Source organism: Mobula birostris, chromosome 5 (assembly GCF_030028105.1).
Source record: "Mobula birostris isolate sMobBir1 chromosome 5, sMobBir1.hap1, whole genome shotgun sequence".
NCBI lineage: Eukaryota > Metazoa > Chordata > Chondrichthyes > Myliobatiformes > Myliobatidae > Mobula > Mobula birostris.
Window position 1 is genome coordinate 83,407,816 of NC_092374.1, and position 16,399 is coordinate 83,424,214.

The following is a 16,399-nucleotide window of genomic DNA, read 5'->3' on the forward strand; positions in this document are numbered from 1 at the left end:
ATCAATCATGACCGAATGGGCCACACCACACAGCCTAATTCTGATCCCACGTTTATGGCTTACGGTCTAATCCCTCACCCCCAGCACCTCAGCTAAGTACAATGGCGGTGGAGTGGTGGCTTCATGGGGAACATCTGAAAAAACAGAAATAGAGAACTTGCCAAGGGAGAATGTGGTAGAAGGAGAGCAGGGTGAAGGGAGGCAATGTGAGCATCTTTGTCAAGGACAGCCCCTAACTGTGGCCATCTCCTTGAACCGCTGGTGAAGATGCTCCCACAGTGCTCTTCTTGGAGGGAGGTCCAAAAATTTGACACAACAATGATACCTAAGTCTTATTTGATATCGGAATGAGGAGACTAAGGAAGTTCAGCTTGTCACTGAACACTCTAACAAACTTCCACAGATATATATTGGAAGAGTTTCATGGACTGAACCGCTGAGAGTAGTGGACTCAAAAGCAATCCCTCCCCATCTACAAGAGACAGCATCTTCCATTGAACACAAGAGATTCTGCAGATGATGGAAATCCAGAGCAACATATTCAAAGTGCAAACGAAACTCAGAGAGATAGGCAGTATCTATGGAGGGGAGCAAACAGTCGACACTTCGTGCCAAGTCCCTTCATCAGGACATCCATCAAAGATTCCCACCATCCAGGCCATGCCACCTTCTCACAGGTACTATTAGGCAGGAGCTACAGAAGCCTGAAGTCCCACACCAACAGGTTCAAGAACAGCTACTTCCCTTCAATGACTTGGATCTTGAACCAACCTGCAGAACTTTAACCACCACCTCAGTACTGCAACTCTCTAACCATTTGCACTGTAATGGACTTCGTTATTGTTCTAATTGCTTCTCCATTTGTTATGTGCCGTGTCGTATGACGTGGGTGATCATGGTCTTTCCACGACCATGATTATTCTTTGCAAATTTTTCTACAGGAGTGGTTTGCCATTGCCTTCTTCTGAGCAGTGTCTTTACAAGACAGGTGACCCCAGCCATTATCAATACTCTTCAGAGATTGTCTGCCTGGTGGTGGTGGTCGCATAACCAGGAATTGTAATATTCGCCAGCTGCTCGTACGACCATCTACCACCTGCTCCCGTGGTTTCATGTGACCCTGATCAGGGGTCTAAGCAGGTGTTATACCCAGCCCAAGGTGACCTGCAGGCTTGTGGAGGGAAGGAGCACCTTACACCCCCTTTGAAAGAGGCGTATCTCCTCCCCGCCACCCAAATCTAATTGCATTCTTCCTTATAAAAATTGTGTTTAATTGATGTTTTCCTTGTGAAAGTTGCGGATCTGATGCTCTGTGCCTGTGATGCTGCTGCAGAGAAGTTTTTCATTACACACTGTACACACATAGACTTGTGCAGATGACAAAACATTTGACCTTGATACATTTCCCAGTCTGGAGCTCCCTTCCCGACAGCACCGTGGGACCACCTTCACTGGAGGGACTGCAGCGAGTCAAGGAGGTGGGTCCACACCTCTCCACCACCCACCTCCTCAAGGAGCAATGAGGGATGGGTGATAAATGCCTATCTAAACTTCCTACTCCCATCGACCTCCACCTGGACCATAGCCCTCCATGCCCCTACCATCCAGGGACCTATCCAAACTTTTCTCAAGTATTGAAACTGAACTTGCATTCACCACTTGTGCTGACAGCTCGTTCCACACGCTCACCGCCCCCTAATTACAATATTTATATTTTCAAAAACAAGTGGTTATGTAATCAGCAAAGCATATTGGGGGAACATTCATTCATACAAAGGCACAACAACAAAAAACACCTTTTTTTTACTTTTGAAGTTCCTCACGGAACTTCCTTTCAGGAGATGGGATGCCATATTGAAGTGGTATAAGACGTTGGTCAGGCCTAATCTGGAGTATTGCATGCAGTTTTGTTCACCTACCTACAGGAAAGATGTAAATAACATTGAAAGAGTACAGAGAAAATTTACAAGGATGTTGCTGGGACTGGAGGACCTGAGTTACAAAGAAAGATTGAACAGGTTAGGACTTTATTCCTTGTATTGTAGAAGACTGAAGGGAGATTTGATGGCGGTGTAGAAAATTATGAGGGGTATAGATAGGGTAAATACAGGTAGACCTTTTCCACTGAGATTGAGTGGGACTACAACCAGAGGACATGAGCTAAGGTTGAAAGGTGAAATGTTTAAGGAGAACATGAAGGTAAACTTCTTCACTCAGAGGGTGGTGAGAATGTGCCACCAGTGCGTGTGGTTGATACAATTTCAATTTCAACATTCAAGAGAGGTATCGATAGGTACATGGATGGGAGGGGTGTGGACGGCTGTTGTCCCTGTGCAGGGCAGTGGGAGTGGGCAGTTTAAATGGTTTGGCATGGACTAGATGGGCTGAGTGGCCTGTTTCCTGCTGTACTTTTCTCTGACTCTGTGTTGCTAGGAAGCCTTCAGTGAAGTGGAGATCAAGGAGGCTGAGAAAACTGGAGAGCCCCAGTCAACGAGAAAGCTTGTGGTGGAAGGCACAGAACTCATAATGTTCCTCTCAGTGCAGACTTAACGACTATGAAGTGCTGAACCAACTGAGGTGGCTGGTGGTTCATTGACCTGTGCACAGGACAGCACAGAGGAAGAACAGCCTGCAAGAGGGGAGAGCGACAAGTTCACCTAGGAAGTCAGCAGAAGCACTGAGGACCATCAGAAGACTGAGTAATTGGGACTGGCCACAAGGAGTGTGCATGAAGAGTATATGAGCAAAGGCCAATCATTTAAACTGGTCCAAATAAATGTTACAGCCTATCTCCTGTAATTCCTGCTGCATTTCTAATGGGAGTGTGTGATAGGACAGTGTAGAGGGACCTTTTTCTCTGTGTCTGACCCTGGAACTGTGTGATGGGACAGTGCAGAGGGAGCTTCACTCTATGTCTGACCCTGGGAGTGAGTGATGGGACAGTGTAGAGGGAGCTTCACTCTGTGTCTGACCCTGGGACTGTGTGATGGGACAGTGTAGAGGGAGCTTCACTCTGTGTATGACTCTGGGAGTGTGTGATGGGACAGTGCAGAGGGAGTTTCACTCTGTGTCTGACCCTGGGAGTGTGTGATGGGACAGTGTAGAGGGAGGTTCACTCTGTGTCTGACCCCGGGAGTGTGTAATGGGACAGTGTAGAGGGAGGTTCACTCTGTGTCTGACCCTGGGAGTGTGTGATGAGACAGTGTAGAGGGAGCTTCACTCTGTCTGACCCTGGGAGCATGTGATGGGACAGTGCAGAGGGAGCTTCACTCTGTGTCTGACCCCGGGAGTGTGTGATTGGGACAGTGTGGAGGGAGCTTCACTCTGAGTCTGACCCATGCTGTACCTGACCTGGGAGTGTCTGATGCTCATCCATTTCCCTGTAATGATAACTCTCATCGTGATCGGCTGGGGGAAAATCAGAGCAAAAGCACACATTAGATGATTGGAGTACACTGTGTACTATTCTGGGATGAATTTTCAGGATTTCTCTTATCACTGGCTTCAGAAGTTTAAGAAATGAATCTGATTGCAGTTGATACAGTTTCCTGGTCTAAATCTCTAGGTTATTAATATCACTGTCAGAGCACCTGTTCCACTCGTATTGCACTGTAGGTGCCTCATGCAGGAGCCATGCAATGTTGCCCCAGCAACCTCACCCTACAGAGGTTTCTAAACCCTTGTTTTTTTTATCAGCAGCGCATAGTGACTTGGTCGTCCAGAAATTTGGAGTTAAGTCGGAGAATGTTGAGGTATTGGAATCAGCAGGCTCGGTGAAAGGAACATTGCATTATTCCGGCCAGGTCAAGGTAAGGGAGACTACCATACTTGTATGTTTATTTTGCAACCCGCGATTGAGGAGGCCCTTCCAGCTACACTGCTCTGGCAACCCCAATTAACCCTCACCTAATCACAGGACAATTTACAATGACCAATTAACCCACCTGATCCGTCTTTGGACGGTGGGAGGAAGCCGGAATACCCAGGGAAATCCCACGCATTCCACGGGGAGGTCGTACAGATTCCTCAGAGGGAACGCCGGCACTGAACTCTGAATTCTGGAACGTTCCGAGCTGTAACAGTGTCATGCTAACCACTACAGTACCCTCGGCAGGGTTCTCCACAAGGATCAGACTCTGGAGATGGCCCTGTGTAGTGAGTCATTCTCACCCATCATGTAACTCCCAGCGTTGTGGGTGAGCCCGTAGTCAACCTCTGTCAATACCAAGAGCCTCTCCAAGAGGTGTCTCTCTGTGCGAGTCCCAACCTCTGATGCATACACACGAAGTGCTGGAAATCTTGAGCAACACACACTAACTGCTGGAGGAACTCAGCAAGTCAGGCAGCAAATATGGAGGAGGGAGGGGAGGGAATGTCGACTCAGACCTTGAGAGGCCTGTGTCGGGCATTTTCATGCCTTACAAGGCGCAGAGTGGAAGTCTGTGTGGGGCACCACTCCTCGCACAGACTAGAGCAATGTGTGGTTAAGGACAAGGCTCAAGGACACAAACACGCCACCACAGCTGAGGCTCCAACTAGCCACCTTCAGATCACTAGACGAACGCCTTAACCACTTGGCCACGTGCCCGACACATCTATGGAGAGAGGACTGGAAAAGATGGGGGAAGGGCAGAGGCCAGAATAAGAACGTTGTTGGAGGGGGAGGAGAACAAGCTGACAAGTGATAGGTGATTGGTGATGGGGGTGGGGTGGGGGGAGGGGGAATGTGGGTGAAGATGGAAGAAGCTGGCAAGGGACAAGTAGAGGAAATAAAGGGCTGAAGAAGAAGGATAGAAGAGGACAGTGGACCATGGGAGAAAGGGAAGGAGGAGTGGAAACAGAGGGGCTGATGGGCAACTGAGGAGAACAGATCAGGTGAGACGGTAACCCGAACAAGGAATGGAAAACTAGAGAAGGAAGGAGTGTGAGAAATTACCAGAAGTTGAAGAAATCGATGTTCATGCCATCAGAGTGAAGGCTCCCAGACAGAATATGAGATGTTCTTCCTCCAACCTGAGTTCTGATGAAGGGTCTCAGCCCGAAACGTCGACTGCTTATTCTCCTCCATAGATGCTGCCTGACTTGCTGAGTTCCTCCAGCATTTTGTGTTCATTGCTCTGACACCCAGCTATGTTTCCCCATTGCCTTCTCGCTGAGGAGGGACCACGTCCTACCTCATTATCCCCATCTCCGCTTCCAACCTCCCACCCCTCGTCACGCGGCGGTCCCTATTCAGCCGTGAGAGTGACAGCAGCAGCCAACCCGGATCCAGTCCTTGTTCAGAACAACTACCTTCCCCATAATCATCGCTGGCTGCTCTCTGACCACCACCACCCCCCCCCCCTTCCCTCCTCACTCCAGTGACACAAGTCGACTTCAGAAAAGACTAAAAGATGTTTGGGGTAAGGGAGCTCATTGGTGATTGGACTGCAGGCCTGGTCTGACCCTTGACCCAGCATCTTCAGGGTATCATCCAATGCTAACCCAATTTTGGGTAATAACACTGGAGATATCTCCTGTAATGCCCAGGCAACGTGGCAGGCGTAGGAACCGTCAACAGTAAAGGTCTAAAAGCTTTGACCTCACTGGGTTTGACATAACCAGGGAGTGACGAAAAATCAGTACAGTGAACAAACCCGCTTAATAATAGTTAGACTCAATGCATTTGATCGAATGGAGGTATCGATACCCTGAGGTCAAACTCTTAGACCCTATTCTCTCAGGGGTACGTTGCTTCATTCGGATCTCTCGAACGTTGTCAGAGGGAGATATTGGTACCCTGGGGTCTGACTCTCAGATCCTACACTTTCGGGGATATGTCTGTTCGTTCGGGTCTCTCAAACGTGCTCAGAAGGAGATATCGGTGCACTGAGGTCTCTCAATCAGTCATTCGGCAAGAGATCTATACAATGATAAATGCTTTCAGTCGCGGGCATCACTGTACATAAGCCACTGTCCCACAGTCTGTCTGTCCCAGAGATATCTGTACAGGAATTAGGGTCTCTCAGATGCACTTTCCTATCTCTATCTCTCTCTCACTCTCTCGTAGATATCTGCAGAGTAAAAGGAATCCTCACACTGCTTCTTGCACCCTATCTCTCTCTCTCTTTCTCTCGCAACCCTATCTCTATCTCTCTCTCCCTCTACCTCTATCTCCTTTTCTCTCTCTCTTTATCCCTCTCATTCGGGCAGATATCTAACTGTTTCTCCATCTATGGAGTTTTACCAAGCTGGGTAGGTGAATCCTCTATAAAGTTATTTAAGAAAGTCTTGGTTTGACTCTGTCAGTGTGCAGAAGGATGTTCGAATTGCACTGAATCACATTTTTCTGTGAAAAGAACTGGCCATGAAATAGTTGTCGAGCAGTGTTTGTAACTGTCATCTATCTTTAAGATACTGGAGACTTACGCTCCAAAAACATCCATGCCAATACACTTCAATGGCTTCTGCCCAATGGTCTGGAACGTCTTCCAGGAATGTCCAGCGAACAAAAAGTAGAACAAATCCAGTCTGATTAATTACGATTTTGTCCTCAGCTTTGAGTTGAGTTACTCAGATTTGAGTTACGTCTAGGACCAGAGGGCACTGCATCAGAAGAGAACAATGTCCCTTTAGAACAGAGACATGGCGAAAATTGGGCAAGATGGAGGTAAATCTGTGGAATCCATTGCCACAGATGGCCCTGTAGGCCAGGCCGTTAGGTGTATTTAAGGCAGAGGTCAATAGGTTCTTGATTAGTCAGGACATTAAAGGTTACGGGGAGAAGGAAAGAGAATGGGATTGAGAGGGTAATAGATCAGCCATGTTGGAATGGCAGAGCAAACTGGATGGGCTGAATGACTAATTCTGCTCCTATGTCTTATGTCAGACTCTCTCTCTCTATATATATATATCTGTATGTCAATATCCCTCTCTGTCCATCTCTATATATCTGTCTCTCTCTGCCCATCTGTCTGTACCTTCCCCTCTCTTGGCATCTGTCAGCCGCCTCACGGTCTGTGTACTGGAGAGGGGCTTGCCGATAGTGACAGTACTCACAGTCGGAATCGTCACTGTCATCCAGCTGTTCGCGAGCAATCAGTTCTCGGGCACGCTTAATGTTCCAACCCTCGTCATAAATCTGCTTCCGTCTTTGCTCAAACTGCCGTTTGCTTTCTTTGGAGAAGAGAGAAAAAATGGGAGATAATTAAACCGGGCAAACACACAACTAAAACGGGCAAACACACGACTAAAACGGGCAAACACACGACTAAAACGGGCAAACACACGACTAAAACGGGCAAACACACGACTAAACGGGCAAACACACCACTAAACGGGCAAACACACCACTAAACGGGCAAACACACCACTAAAACGGCAAACACACCACTAAAACAGGCAAACACACCACTAAAACAGGCAAACACAAGACTAAAACAGGCAAACACAAGACTAAAACAGGCAAACACACAACTAAAACAGGCAAACACACAACTAAAACAGGCAAACACAAGACTAAAACAGGCAAACACACGACTAAAACAGGCAAACACACGACTAAAACAGGCAAACACACGACTAAAACAGGCAAACACAAGACTAAAACAGGCAAACGCACGACTAAACCGGGCAAACGCACGACTAAACCGGGCAAACGCACGACTAAACCGGGCAAACGCACGACTAAACCGGGCAAACGCACGACTAAACCGGGCAAACACACGACTAAACCGGGCAAACACACAACTAAACACACTCCCAGGGCCAGACACAGAGTGAAGCTCCCTCTACACTGTCCCATCACACACTTCCAGGGACAGACACAGGTGAATCTCCCTCTACACTGTCCCATCACACACTCCCATTGTCAGATCCCAGAGTGAAGCTCCCTCTACACTGTCCCATCACACACTCCCAGGGTCAGACACAGAGTGAAACTCCTTCTACACTGTCCCATCACACACCCCCACGGTCAGGCACAGAGTGAAGCTCCCTCTACAATGTCCCATCACACACTCCCAGGGTCAGACACAGAGTGAAGCTCCCTCTACACTGTCCCATCACACACTCCCAGGGTCAGACCCCAGAGTGAAGCTTCCTCTACACTGTCCCATCACACAACCCCAGGGTCAGACACAGAGTGAAGCTCCCTCTACAATGTCCCATCACACACTCCCAGGGTCAGACACAGAGTGAAGCTCCCTCTACACTGTCCCATCACACACTCCCAGGGTCAGACCCCAGAGTGAAGCTCCCTCTACACTGTCCCATCACACACCCCCACGGTCAGACACAGAGTGAAGCTCCCTCTACAATGTCCCATCACACACTCCCAGGGTCAGACACAGAGTGAACCTCCCTCTACACTGTCCCATCACACACACCCAGGGTCATACACAGAGTGAAGCTCCCTCTACACTGTCCCATCACACACTCCCAGGGTCAGACTCCAGAGTGAAGCTTCCTCTACACTGTCCCATCACACAACCCCAGGGTCAGACACAGAGTGAAGCTCCCTCTACAATGTCCCATCACACACTCCCAGGGTCAGACACAGAGTGAAGCTCCCTCTACACTGTCCCATCACACACACCCAGGGTCAGACACAGAGTGAAGCTCCCTCTACACTGTCCCATCACACACCCCCAGGGTCAGACACAGAGTGAAGCTCCCTCTACACTGTCCCATCACATAATCCCAGGGTCAGATATTAAGTGAAGCTCTCTCTATACCGTCCCATCACACACTCCCAGTGTTACACACAGTGTGGAAGATGTGTGGGAATTTGACAGCGTAACTAGGTGACCAGTAAGTGTGGAGTCTGAGGGTCAAGCAAAGACCTCGCCAGTAATCTGGAGCCATGCTAATTTCAGAAAATACTTTGTCCTTCGAGTGATGGTGGATAAATCTGCTCTTCATTTACAAATGGCATAACCAACGTTGCCAGTGAGTGTTGGAGATGGGAGAGGAATGATTACCTTTACAAAAAACTACTTGTCGCAACTGAACTCAATGCTGGAATGTGTCTGAAGAGATGATTGGCCACCTTGTTCCCCTCCCATCTCCAACACACTTGATTAGCATTGCAGGTGCAGGTTACACAGGAGGGGCTGAATGGCCTCAGCACGCCTGAGGGGTGGGGGTGGGGGAACAGTGCCTCACCTCTCTCGACCAGGTGAATATCATCCTTGTCATTGTCCATGTTCTTCATCTTCACTTGCTGATGTTTGCCTTTGTTCATTGTGGTCAGAGAGCTTATCCTAAACCATGAAGGGATAGTAACATCCATCAGACATGCCTTGTGGCCCCCTTGAGCTTCCCTCTGCCAGCGGCGAGGTGATTGACCTGAGAACTCACCCTGGCCTTTTCAAAGCCAATTGGTGATTCATTGTTCAGTTTGCATGGAGGTTGTCCCAGGGTCATTGGGAAGCATAGTGAGACCGGTCACAGTTCAATTCCAACCTCTGTCACTGTGTGTGTGTGTGTGTGTGTGAGAGAGAGACTGAGACTGTTGGTGTGTGTGAGTGTGACTGTGTCACAGGTGTGTGTGAGTGAGTGTGACTGTGTGCATACGTGTGTGTGTATTGCGGGTGTGTGTGTATTGTGCATGTGTATGTGTCAGTGTATGACTATGTGTTGGTGTGGTGTGTGTGTGTGTGTGTGTGTGTGTGTATTGTGAATGTAGTCTGTGTGTGTAAGGAGTCTACACATTTTTCCTGTGGCCACGTGGGTTCCACGCTACCCCCGCCCAGTTTCCACCAAATGTCCCAACAACATTCGGAGTCAGTGGGTTAATTGGCTGTTATCAATTGTGGCTCCCCCCCCGCCCCCCAGTGTGAGAGTAAGGGACAGATCCTGAAGGCAGCTGAGGGGAATATGGGAAAGAATGACTTTCGGGAGAAATGTTGGATTACTGTAAGTGGGTGTTTGATGGCCAGCATGGACTTGTTGGGCTAAAGGGCCGTTCTACAATCTAGGAGTCTATTAGCAATGGCAATCTCTCTCTCTCTCTCCCTCCCTTTCTGTCTGTCTATACAGCCGGCCCTCCGTATCCGTGGGTTCCGCATCCGCAGATTCAACCAACCGCGGATCGAAAATATTCGGGAAAAAAATTCCAGAAAGTTCCAAAAAACAAAACTTGAATTTGCCGCGCACCAAGCACTACGCTGAATCCATGCGAATGAAGTGATGTGTAGGCATACCCTGCTGTAGCCTCCCGCCATTTCACAGATCCTCAGTCTCTCTCCAGCACTCGTTGTCTGAGCACTGTTCACCTTGCGTCTCGTTCGTTCGCTACTTGTGTTGTGAGCGAGAGGAAGGAGTTTAAGGCTAGTAAGGGATGGCTGGCTAGTTATGTAAAGCGCTACAGCCTCAAGAACTTAAAGATCACGGGAGAGTCGGCATCGGCTGATGCTGAGGCAGCGCCAGCATTCCCAGAAGGGCTACGATGGTTGTGTCTGTACTAAACACATACAGACCTTCTTTTCTTGTCATTATTCCCTAAACAATACAGTATAACAACTATTTACACAGCATTTACATTGTATTAAGTATTATAAGTAATCTAGCAATGATTTAAAGTATACGGGAGGACGTGCGGAGGTTATATGCAAATACTACGCCATTTTATATAAGGGACTTGAGCATCCGCGGAGCTTGGTACCCGCCGGAGGGTCCCGGAACCAATCCCCTGTGGGTACCGAGGGACAACTGTATCTCTCTCTTTCTCTCTCCTCTCTTTTTCTCCTTCAGTCTCTCTCTGTCTCCCCTCTCTGTCTACCCTCTTTCTTTCTCCATCCCTCCCTCCTCATCTCTCTCTTCCACCCTTCCTTGTCTCACACCCTCCCTCTCTCCCCCTCTCCACCTTCCCACTCTCCCTCCCTTCCCCATTTCTCACTCTCTCCTGTCTTGCTCTCTCCCTTTCTCCCTCCCATCCATTGTTTTTTCTCCCCTCTCTCTCTCCCTGCCTAACTCCCTCTCTTTCTATCTCTCTCTCTTTTCTGTCTCTGTTATCGCTCTCTCCATTATTTTTTCTTTCTCTCTCTTCTGTCTCTCTCTCCCTCTCCCTCGCATCTCTCTCTCCCCGTCTATTCTCTTTCCTCCCTCCCCATCTCTCTCTTCCTCCCTATCTCTCACCCTCCTCTCTCTCCCTCTCTTTCTCTCTCCCCTCCCCTCTCTCTCTCCACCTTCCTCCCTCTCTCCCCCTACCTATTTTTCTACTCCTCCCTATCCCTCCCTCCTCCTCTTCTCACTCCCTCCTCTCTCCCTTCCATCCATTGTTTTGTCTCCCCCTCCCTGCATGACTCCCTCTCTCTCTCTATCTCACTCTATCTTCTCTCTCAGTTATCTTTCTCTCCTCCATTGTTTTTCTCTATCTCCCCCTCTTCTCTGTCTCAGTCATTCTCTTTCTCTCCTTCTCCCTCCCTCCTCCCATCTCTCTATCTCACAGTCCCCCCCTCCATTGTTCTCTCTTGCTCACTCTTTCACTCTTCCTCTTCCTCTACTCCTGCAAACATGCCCGTCATATCTGCCTCCACCACCACCCCTGGCCCTTCCAGACACCCAGCACTGTGTGAAAGAAAATTGTCCCACATATCTCCCTAAGGTTCTTCCCCAGCCCCTCCCATGCAAATACATTCCCTCCAATATTTGACATTTCCACCCAGAGAAAAAGATTCTGACTATCGACTCAACCTACATTTTTATAAGCTTCTATCAGATCTCCCCTCAACCCCCAGTGCCCCAGAGGAAACAACCTAAGTTTGCCCTCTAATCCAAGGCAGCACACACAAAGCGCTGGAGGAACTCAGCAGGTCAGGCAGCATCTACAGAGATGAATAAATAGTCGACTTTTTGGACTGAGACCCTCCTTTAGAAATGGAAAGGAAGGGGGAAGACAGCAGAATAAAAGAGTGGGGGTGAGGGGAAGGAGGCTAGCCCGAAGGTGACAGGTGACAGGTGATGTCAGGTGGGTGGGAAAGGTCAAGGACAGGAGAAGAAAGAATCTGATAAGAGAGGAGAGCGGGCCACAGGAGAAAAGGGAGGAGGAGGGGACCCAGGGGGAGGTGATAGGCAGGTGAGAATTAAGAGGCCAGAGTGGGGAATAGAATAAACATAGAACATAGAATAGTACAGCACAGTACAGGCCCTTCGGCCCACAATGTTGTGCCGACCCTCAAACCCTGCCTCCCATATAAGCCCCCACCTTAGATTCCTCCATATACCTGTCTAGTAGTCTCTTAAACTTCACTAGTGTATCTGCCTCCACCATAATAAGAGGGGAAGGTGAGGGAATTTTTTTTTTACGGGAAAGAGAAATCTATATTCATGCTATCCAGTTGGAGGGTACCCAGATGGAATATAAGGTGCTGCTCCTCCAACCTGAGTTGGCCTTGTCTTGGAACAAGAGTTGGCTATGGATTGACACGTCGGAACAGGAATGGGAATGGGAATTAATATGTTTGGATACCGGGAAGTCCCGCTTTTAGTGGATGGAGCAGAGATGATTGATGAAGCGGTCCCTCAATTTATGATGGGTTTTCTGGTGTAGAGAAGGCTGCATCGGGAGCACTGGACACAACTGACGATGCCAGTCGAGAGATTCACAAGTGAGGTGTTGGAAGGACTGCCTGGGGCCCTGAAGAGAAGTGAGGGAGGAGGTGAATGGGCAGGTCTAGCACTTTGGCCATCCGCGGGGATAAGTGCCAGAGGGAGATTAGTGGGGAGGGACAAATGGACAAAGAGATCATGGAGAGAGCAGCCCCTGCAGAAGCTGGAGGGTGGAGGGAAGGTAAATATCTAATCCAGGCAGCATCCTGGTGAACCTCTTCTGCACCCTCTCCAAAACCGTTAATTCCTCCCGGTAGCAGAGAGGACTGAACTGCAGACAACACTCCAGGAGCAGCCAAACCAAACTTTCACACAGCTGCAACCTGACTTCCTGACCCCTATTTTCACTGTCCCCGACCAATGAAGGCAAATATGCCATACACCTCTTTTACCATCCCATCGATTTGTGTGGCCACTTTCAGACCACAATGGACAAAGCTGTTAAGGACCCTGCATTTGAACGTGTTCCCTTACATTGGACCTCCGAGATCACAGCACCTTACACCTGGCAGCCCACTTCTCCACCCTCTCTGATCACAGAACAGTACAGCACAGTACGAACCCTTCACCCACAATGCTGTGCCAACCCATACTCTATAAACATATTCCACCATCAATCTAACTCCTCCCTCCTAAGCAGCCCATAATCCTTTCTTTTTAGGCCCATGGATATCCTTATATCCTTATATAAGACATAGGAGCAGAATTAGGCCATTTGGCCCATCGAGTCTGCTCCACCATTTCATCATGGCTGATCCATTTTCCCTGTCAGCCCTAATCTCCTGCCTTCTCCCCCTATCCCTTCATGCCCTGACTAATCAAGAATCTATCAACCTCTGCCTTAAATATATCCATTGACGTGGCCTCCACAGCTGCCTGTGGCAAGAATTCCACAGATTCACCACCCTCTGGCTAAAAGGATTGTCCTCATCTCCATTCTATCCTGAGGCTGTGTCCTCTCCCACCACAGGAAACATCCTCCCCACGTCCACTATATCGAGGCCTTTCGACATTTACATTTAAATAGGTTTAAATGAGGTCACCTCTCATTCTTCTGTATTCCAATGAGTACATTGCCATCAGAGCCATCAAACGCTCCTCATATGATAAACTGTTCAATCCCAGAATCATTTCATGAACCTCCTTTGAACCCTCTCCAATGTCAGCACATCCTTTTTTAGATAGGTGGCCCAAAACTGCTCACAATACCCGGAGTGAGGCCTCACCAGTGCCTTATAAAGCCTCAACATTACACCCTTGCTTTTATATGTCTCTTAAATGTCTCTACTGTATCAGTCACTGCCACCACCCCGGCAGGGTGTTCCACGCACCCACTACTCTTTATGCAAAAAACACGTCTGATATTCTCCCTAAACTTTCCTCCAATCACCTTAACATTATGCTCTCACATATTAGCTATTTCTTCCCTGGGGAAAAAAAAGAGCTGGCTATCTACTCTATCTTTGCCTCTTATCGGGAGGCGGGAGGCGGGAGGAGAAGATGGCGGCGCGACGCAGCTCGCAGCGGCCACTCCAGTGGTGATGTCTGTTATTTGTCAAGTAGGATGCCATGCACAATCCTGATTTGACGGAGACAGATGTGAGAGTACGGAGGAACATCTGGTGAAACTTCTGAAATGCCTGCTTCGCTGCCGCTGCTACTGTGTGATCCAAAATCTCCGGAGGGTAACGCCCCGAGTCCTCGGCTTTGCTTGTTGCTCGGCAGCCAGGGTGAGGTCGAAGCGCTCAGCAGAGAGTGGTGCTCAGAGAGGCTGTGTCGGAGGGGCTGGTCGGAGGCTCGAAGTTTTCGGACGGACTCTGAGTCCACTGCGGTCGCGTGCTTCCAATGGTGCTGCATTGGCAAGTTGGCAGCGCTTGGAGGTTCATGGCAGGGAGAGTTTCTCCCTTCTGCCGCCTGCGTTAGATGATGAGTCTATTGGGACTTTGAGACTTTTTTTTTACCGTGCCCATGGTCTGCTCTTTATCAAATTACTGTATTGCTTTGCACTGTTGTAACTATATGTTATAATTATGTGGTTTTGTCAGTTTTAGTCTTGGTTTGTCCTGTGTTTCTGTGATATCATTCTGGAGGAACATTGTATCATTTTTTAATGCATGCATTTCTAAATGACAATAAACGAGGACTGAGTGTCCTCATAATCTAATCTAATCGAATCATCTTGCATCCCTCTATCCATGTGTCCCTCATCCTCCTTTGCTCCAAGAATAAAAACCCTAGCTCAATCCAACCTTCTTCATAATACATGCTCTCTAATCCAGGAACCAGCCTAGTAAGTCTCCTCTGCACCCTCTCTAAAGCTTTCACATCCTTCTTATGAGGGAATCAGAACTGAATACAATACTCTTAAGTGTGGTCTAACCAGAGTTTTATAGAGCTGTAACATTACCTCATGTCACTTAAACTCAATCCCCTGAATAATGAAAGTAAACACACCATATGCCTCCTTAACCACCTGATCAACTTGTGCAGCAACTTTGAGGAATGTATCAATGTGGACCCAAGATCCCTTTGTTCCTCCACGCTGCTCAGAATTCTACATTAACCCTGTACTTTGTCCTCAAGTTCAACCTTCCAGAGTGAATCAATTCAGTTTCCTGGATTGAACTCCATCTGCCAGCTCTGCATCCTATCAATATCCCATTGTAACCTATGACAACCTTCTACACTATACACAACACCACCTTCTCTGTCCTTTGATAGCTCTGTACTCTGTCCACAACTCCACCAATCTTTGTGTCATCTGAAAAATTATGAACCCACCCAGCTACATTTTTATCCAAATCATTGACATACAATGTATCACAAACAGCAGAGGTCCCAGAGGAACACCACTGGACCCAGACCTCCAAACACATCCACCACCCTTCTGCCTTCTATGGGCAAGCCAATTCTGAATCCGAACTCCCAAGGTGCTAGCAATCCCATGCACTTCAATCCGGTTTACATCTTCACACTTCCATCTGAGCTCACAGACAACTTCCATCTGAACCCACAATTATCCCACCAATTTTGCAATCAAACACACCCATCCCATTAATCTGTCCACAAAGCAAGGAATTGTTGAAAACTACTGGTTTTTTTAATAATACAGTTTATAAGATTTTTACTTTTTAACAAACTCATTTTTACACTCACTAGCAGAAAGTGGTATAGCAGTTAAACTAACGGTTTTTCACCTTTCTCATTTTTCATTGGCTAAGTATTAGTATATTAACCACGTGATGTACTTGTTGTAACTATATAACCTGTTAACTAGTTTAATCCTATCTAAGGAATTCTCCTCATCTTGTCTATAAAAGTGATGGATTTTTCAGAGGTGCCAATTTGGTTTCTTTTCTATCTTTTGTCTTCCCATTGACCTCAGCAACGTCTCTCAGCTCTTTACAGTATTTAGTTTGCTTAGTATTTGTGTTTTAGTTTGTACTCTAAAATAAACTGAAATCTTGGAATTAAGACTGCTCATCATTCCTGACTCCCGGAAGAACCCTAAGGATCAGAAAGTAAACAGAGATCCAACAGAGTGAACCAGAAGATAATTGTACCTTGTTCTCAGTTCATCCACAGAGAAAGCAGGTCCTGAGCTGCTTCCTGCCTCATCGTCAGGGTTGTACCTGAAGGAAAGGACAGTTAGATAACACAGAGGTCACCCTATCCTCTGGACAAGATCCAGTTCAGTGCAATCACATTTGCAATTCATGGTATCCCCCAACTTTTTAGGAATCCTTACTTCCTTAGTAATCTGTGGAGATTGGGTACGTCACCAAGAACCTTGACAAACTTCTATAGG

At 47.9% G+C, this 16,399-nt stretch overlaps 1 protein-coding gene across 2 annotated transcripts in view; it reads right to left on the reverse strand.

Moving 5' to 3' along the window:
* The window catches only part of LOC140197285 (protein phosphatase inhibitor 2-like), a 47,837-nt gene that overhangs the window by 20,963 nt on the left and 10,475 nt on the right, over positions 1-16,399 (reverse strand). Inside the window, exons 3-6 of one of the 2 annotated variants that reach the window (XM_072257220.1) lie at positions 16,155-16,223; positions 9,145-9,242; positions 7,039-7,155; positions 3,352-3,408 (exon numbers count right to left, since the gene is read on the reverse strand). In XM_072257220.1, coding sequence (XP_072113321.1) covers positions 3,352-3,408; positions 7,039-7,155; positions 9,145-9,242; positions 16,155-16,223 — 341 coding nt within the window. The remainder of the gene's footprint in view (positions 1-3,351; positions 3,409-7,038; positions 7,156-9,144; positions 9,243-16,154; positions 16,224-16,399) is intronic. The other variant, XM_072257219.1, reaches the window with a different exon arrangement.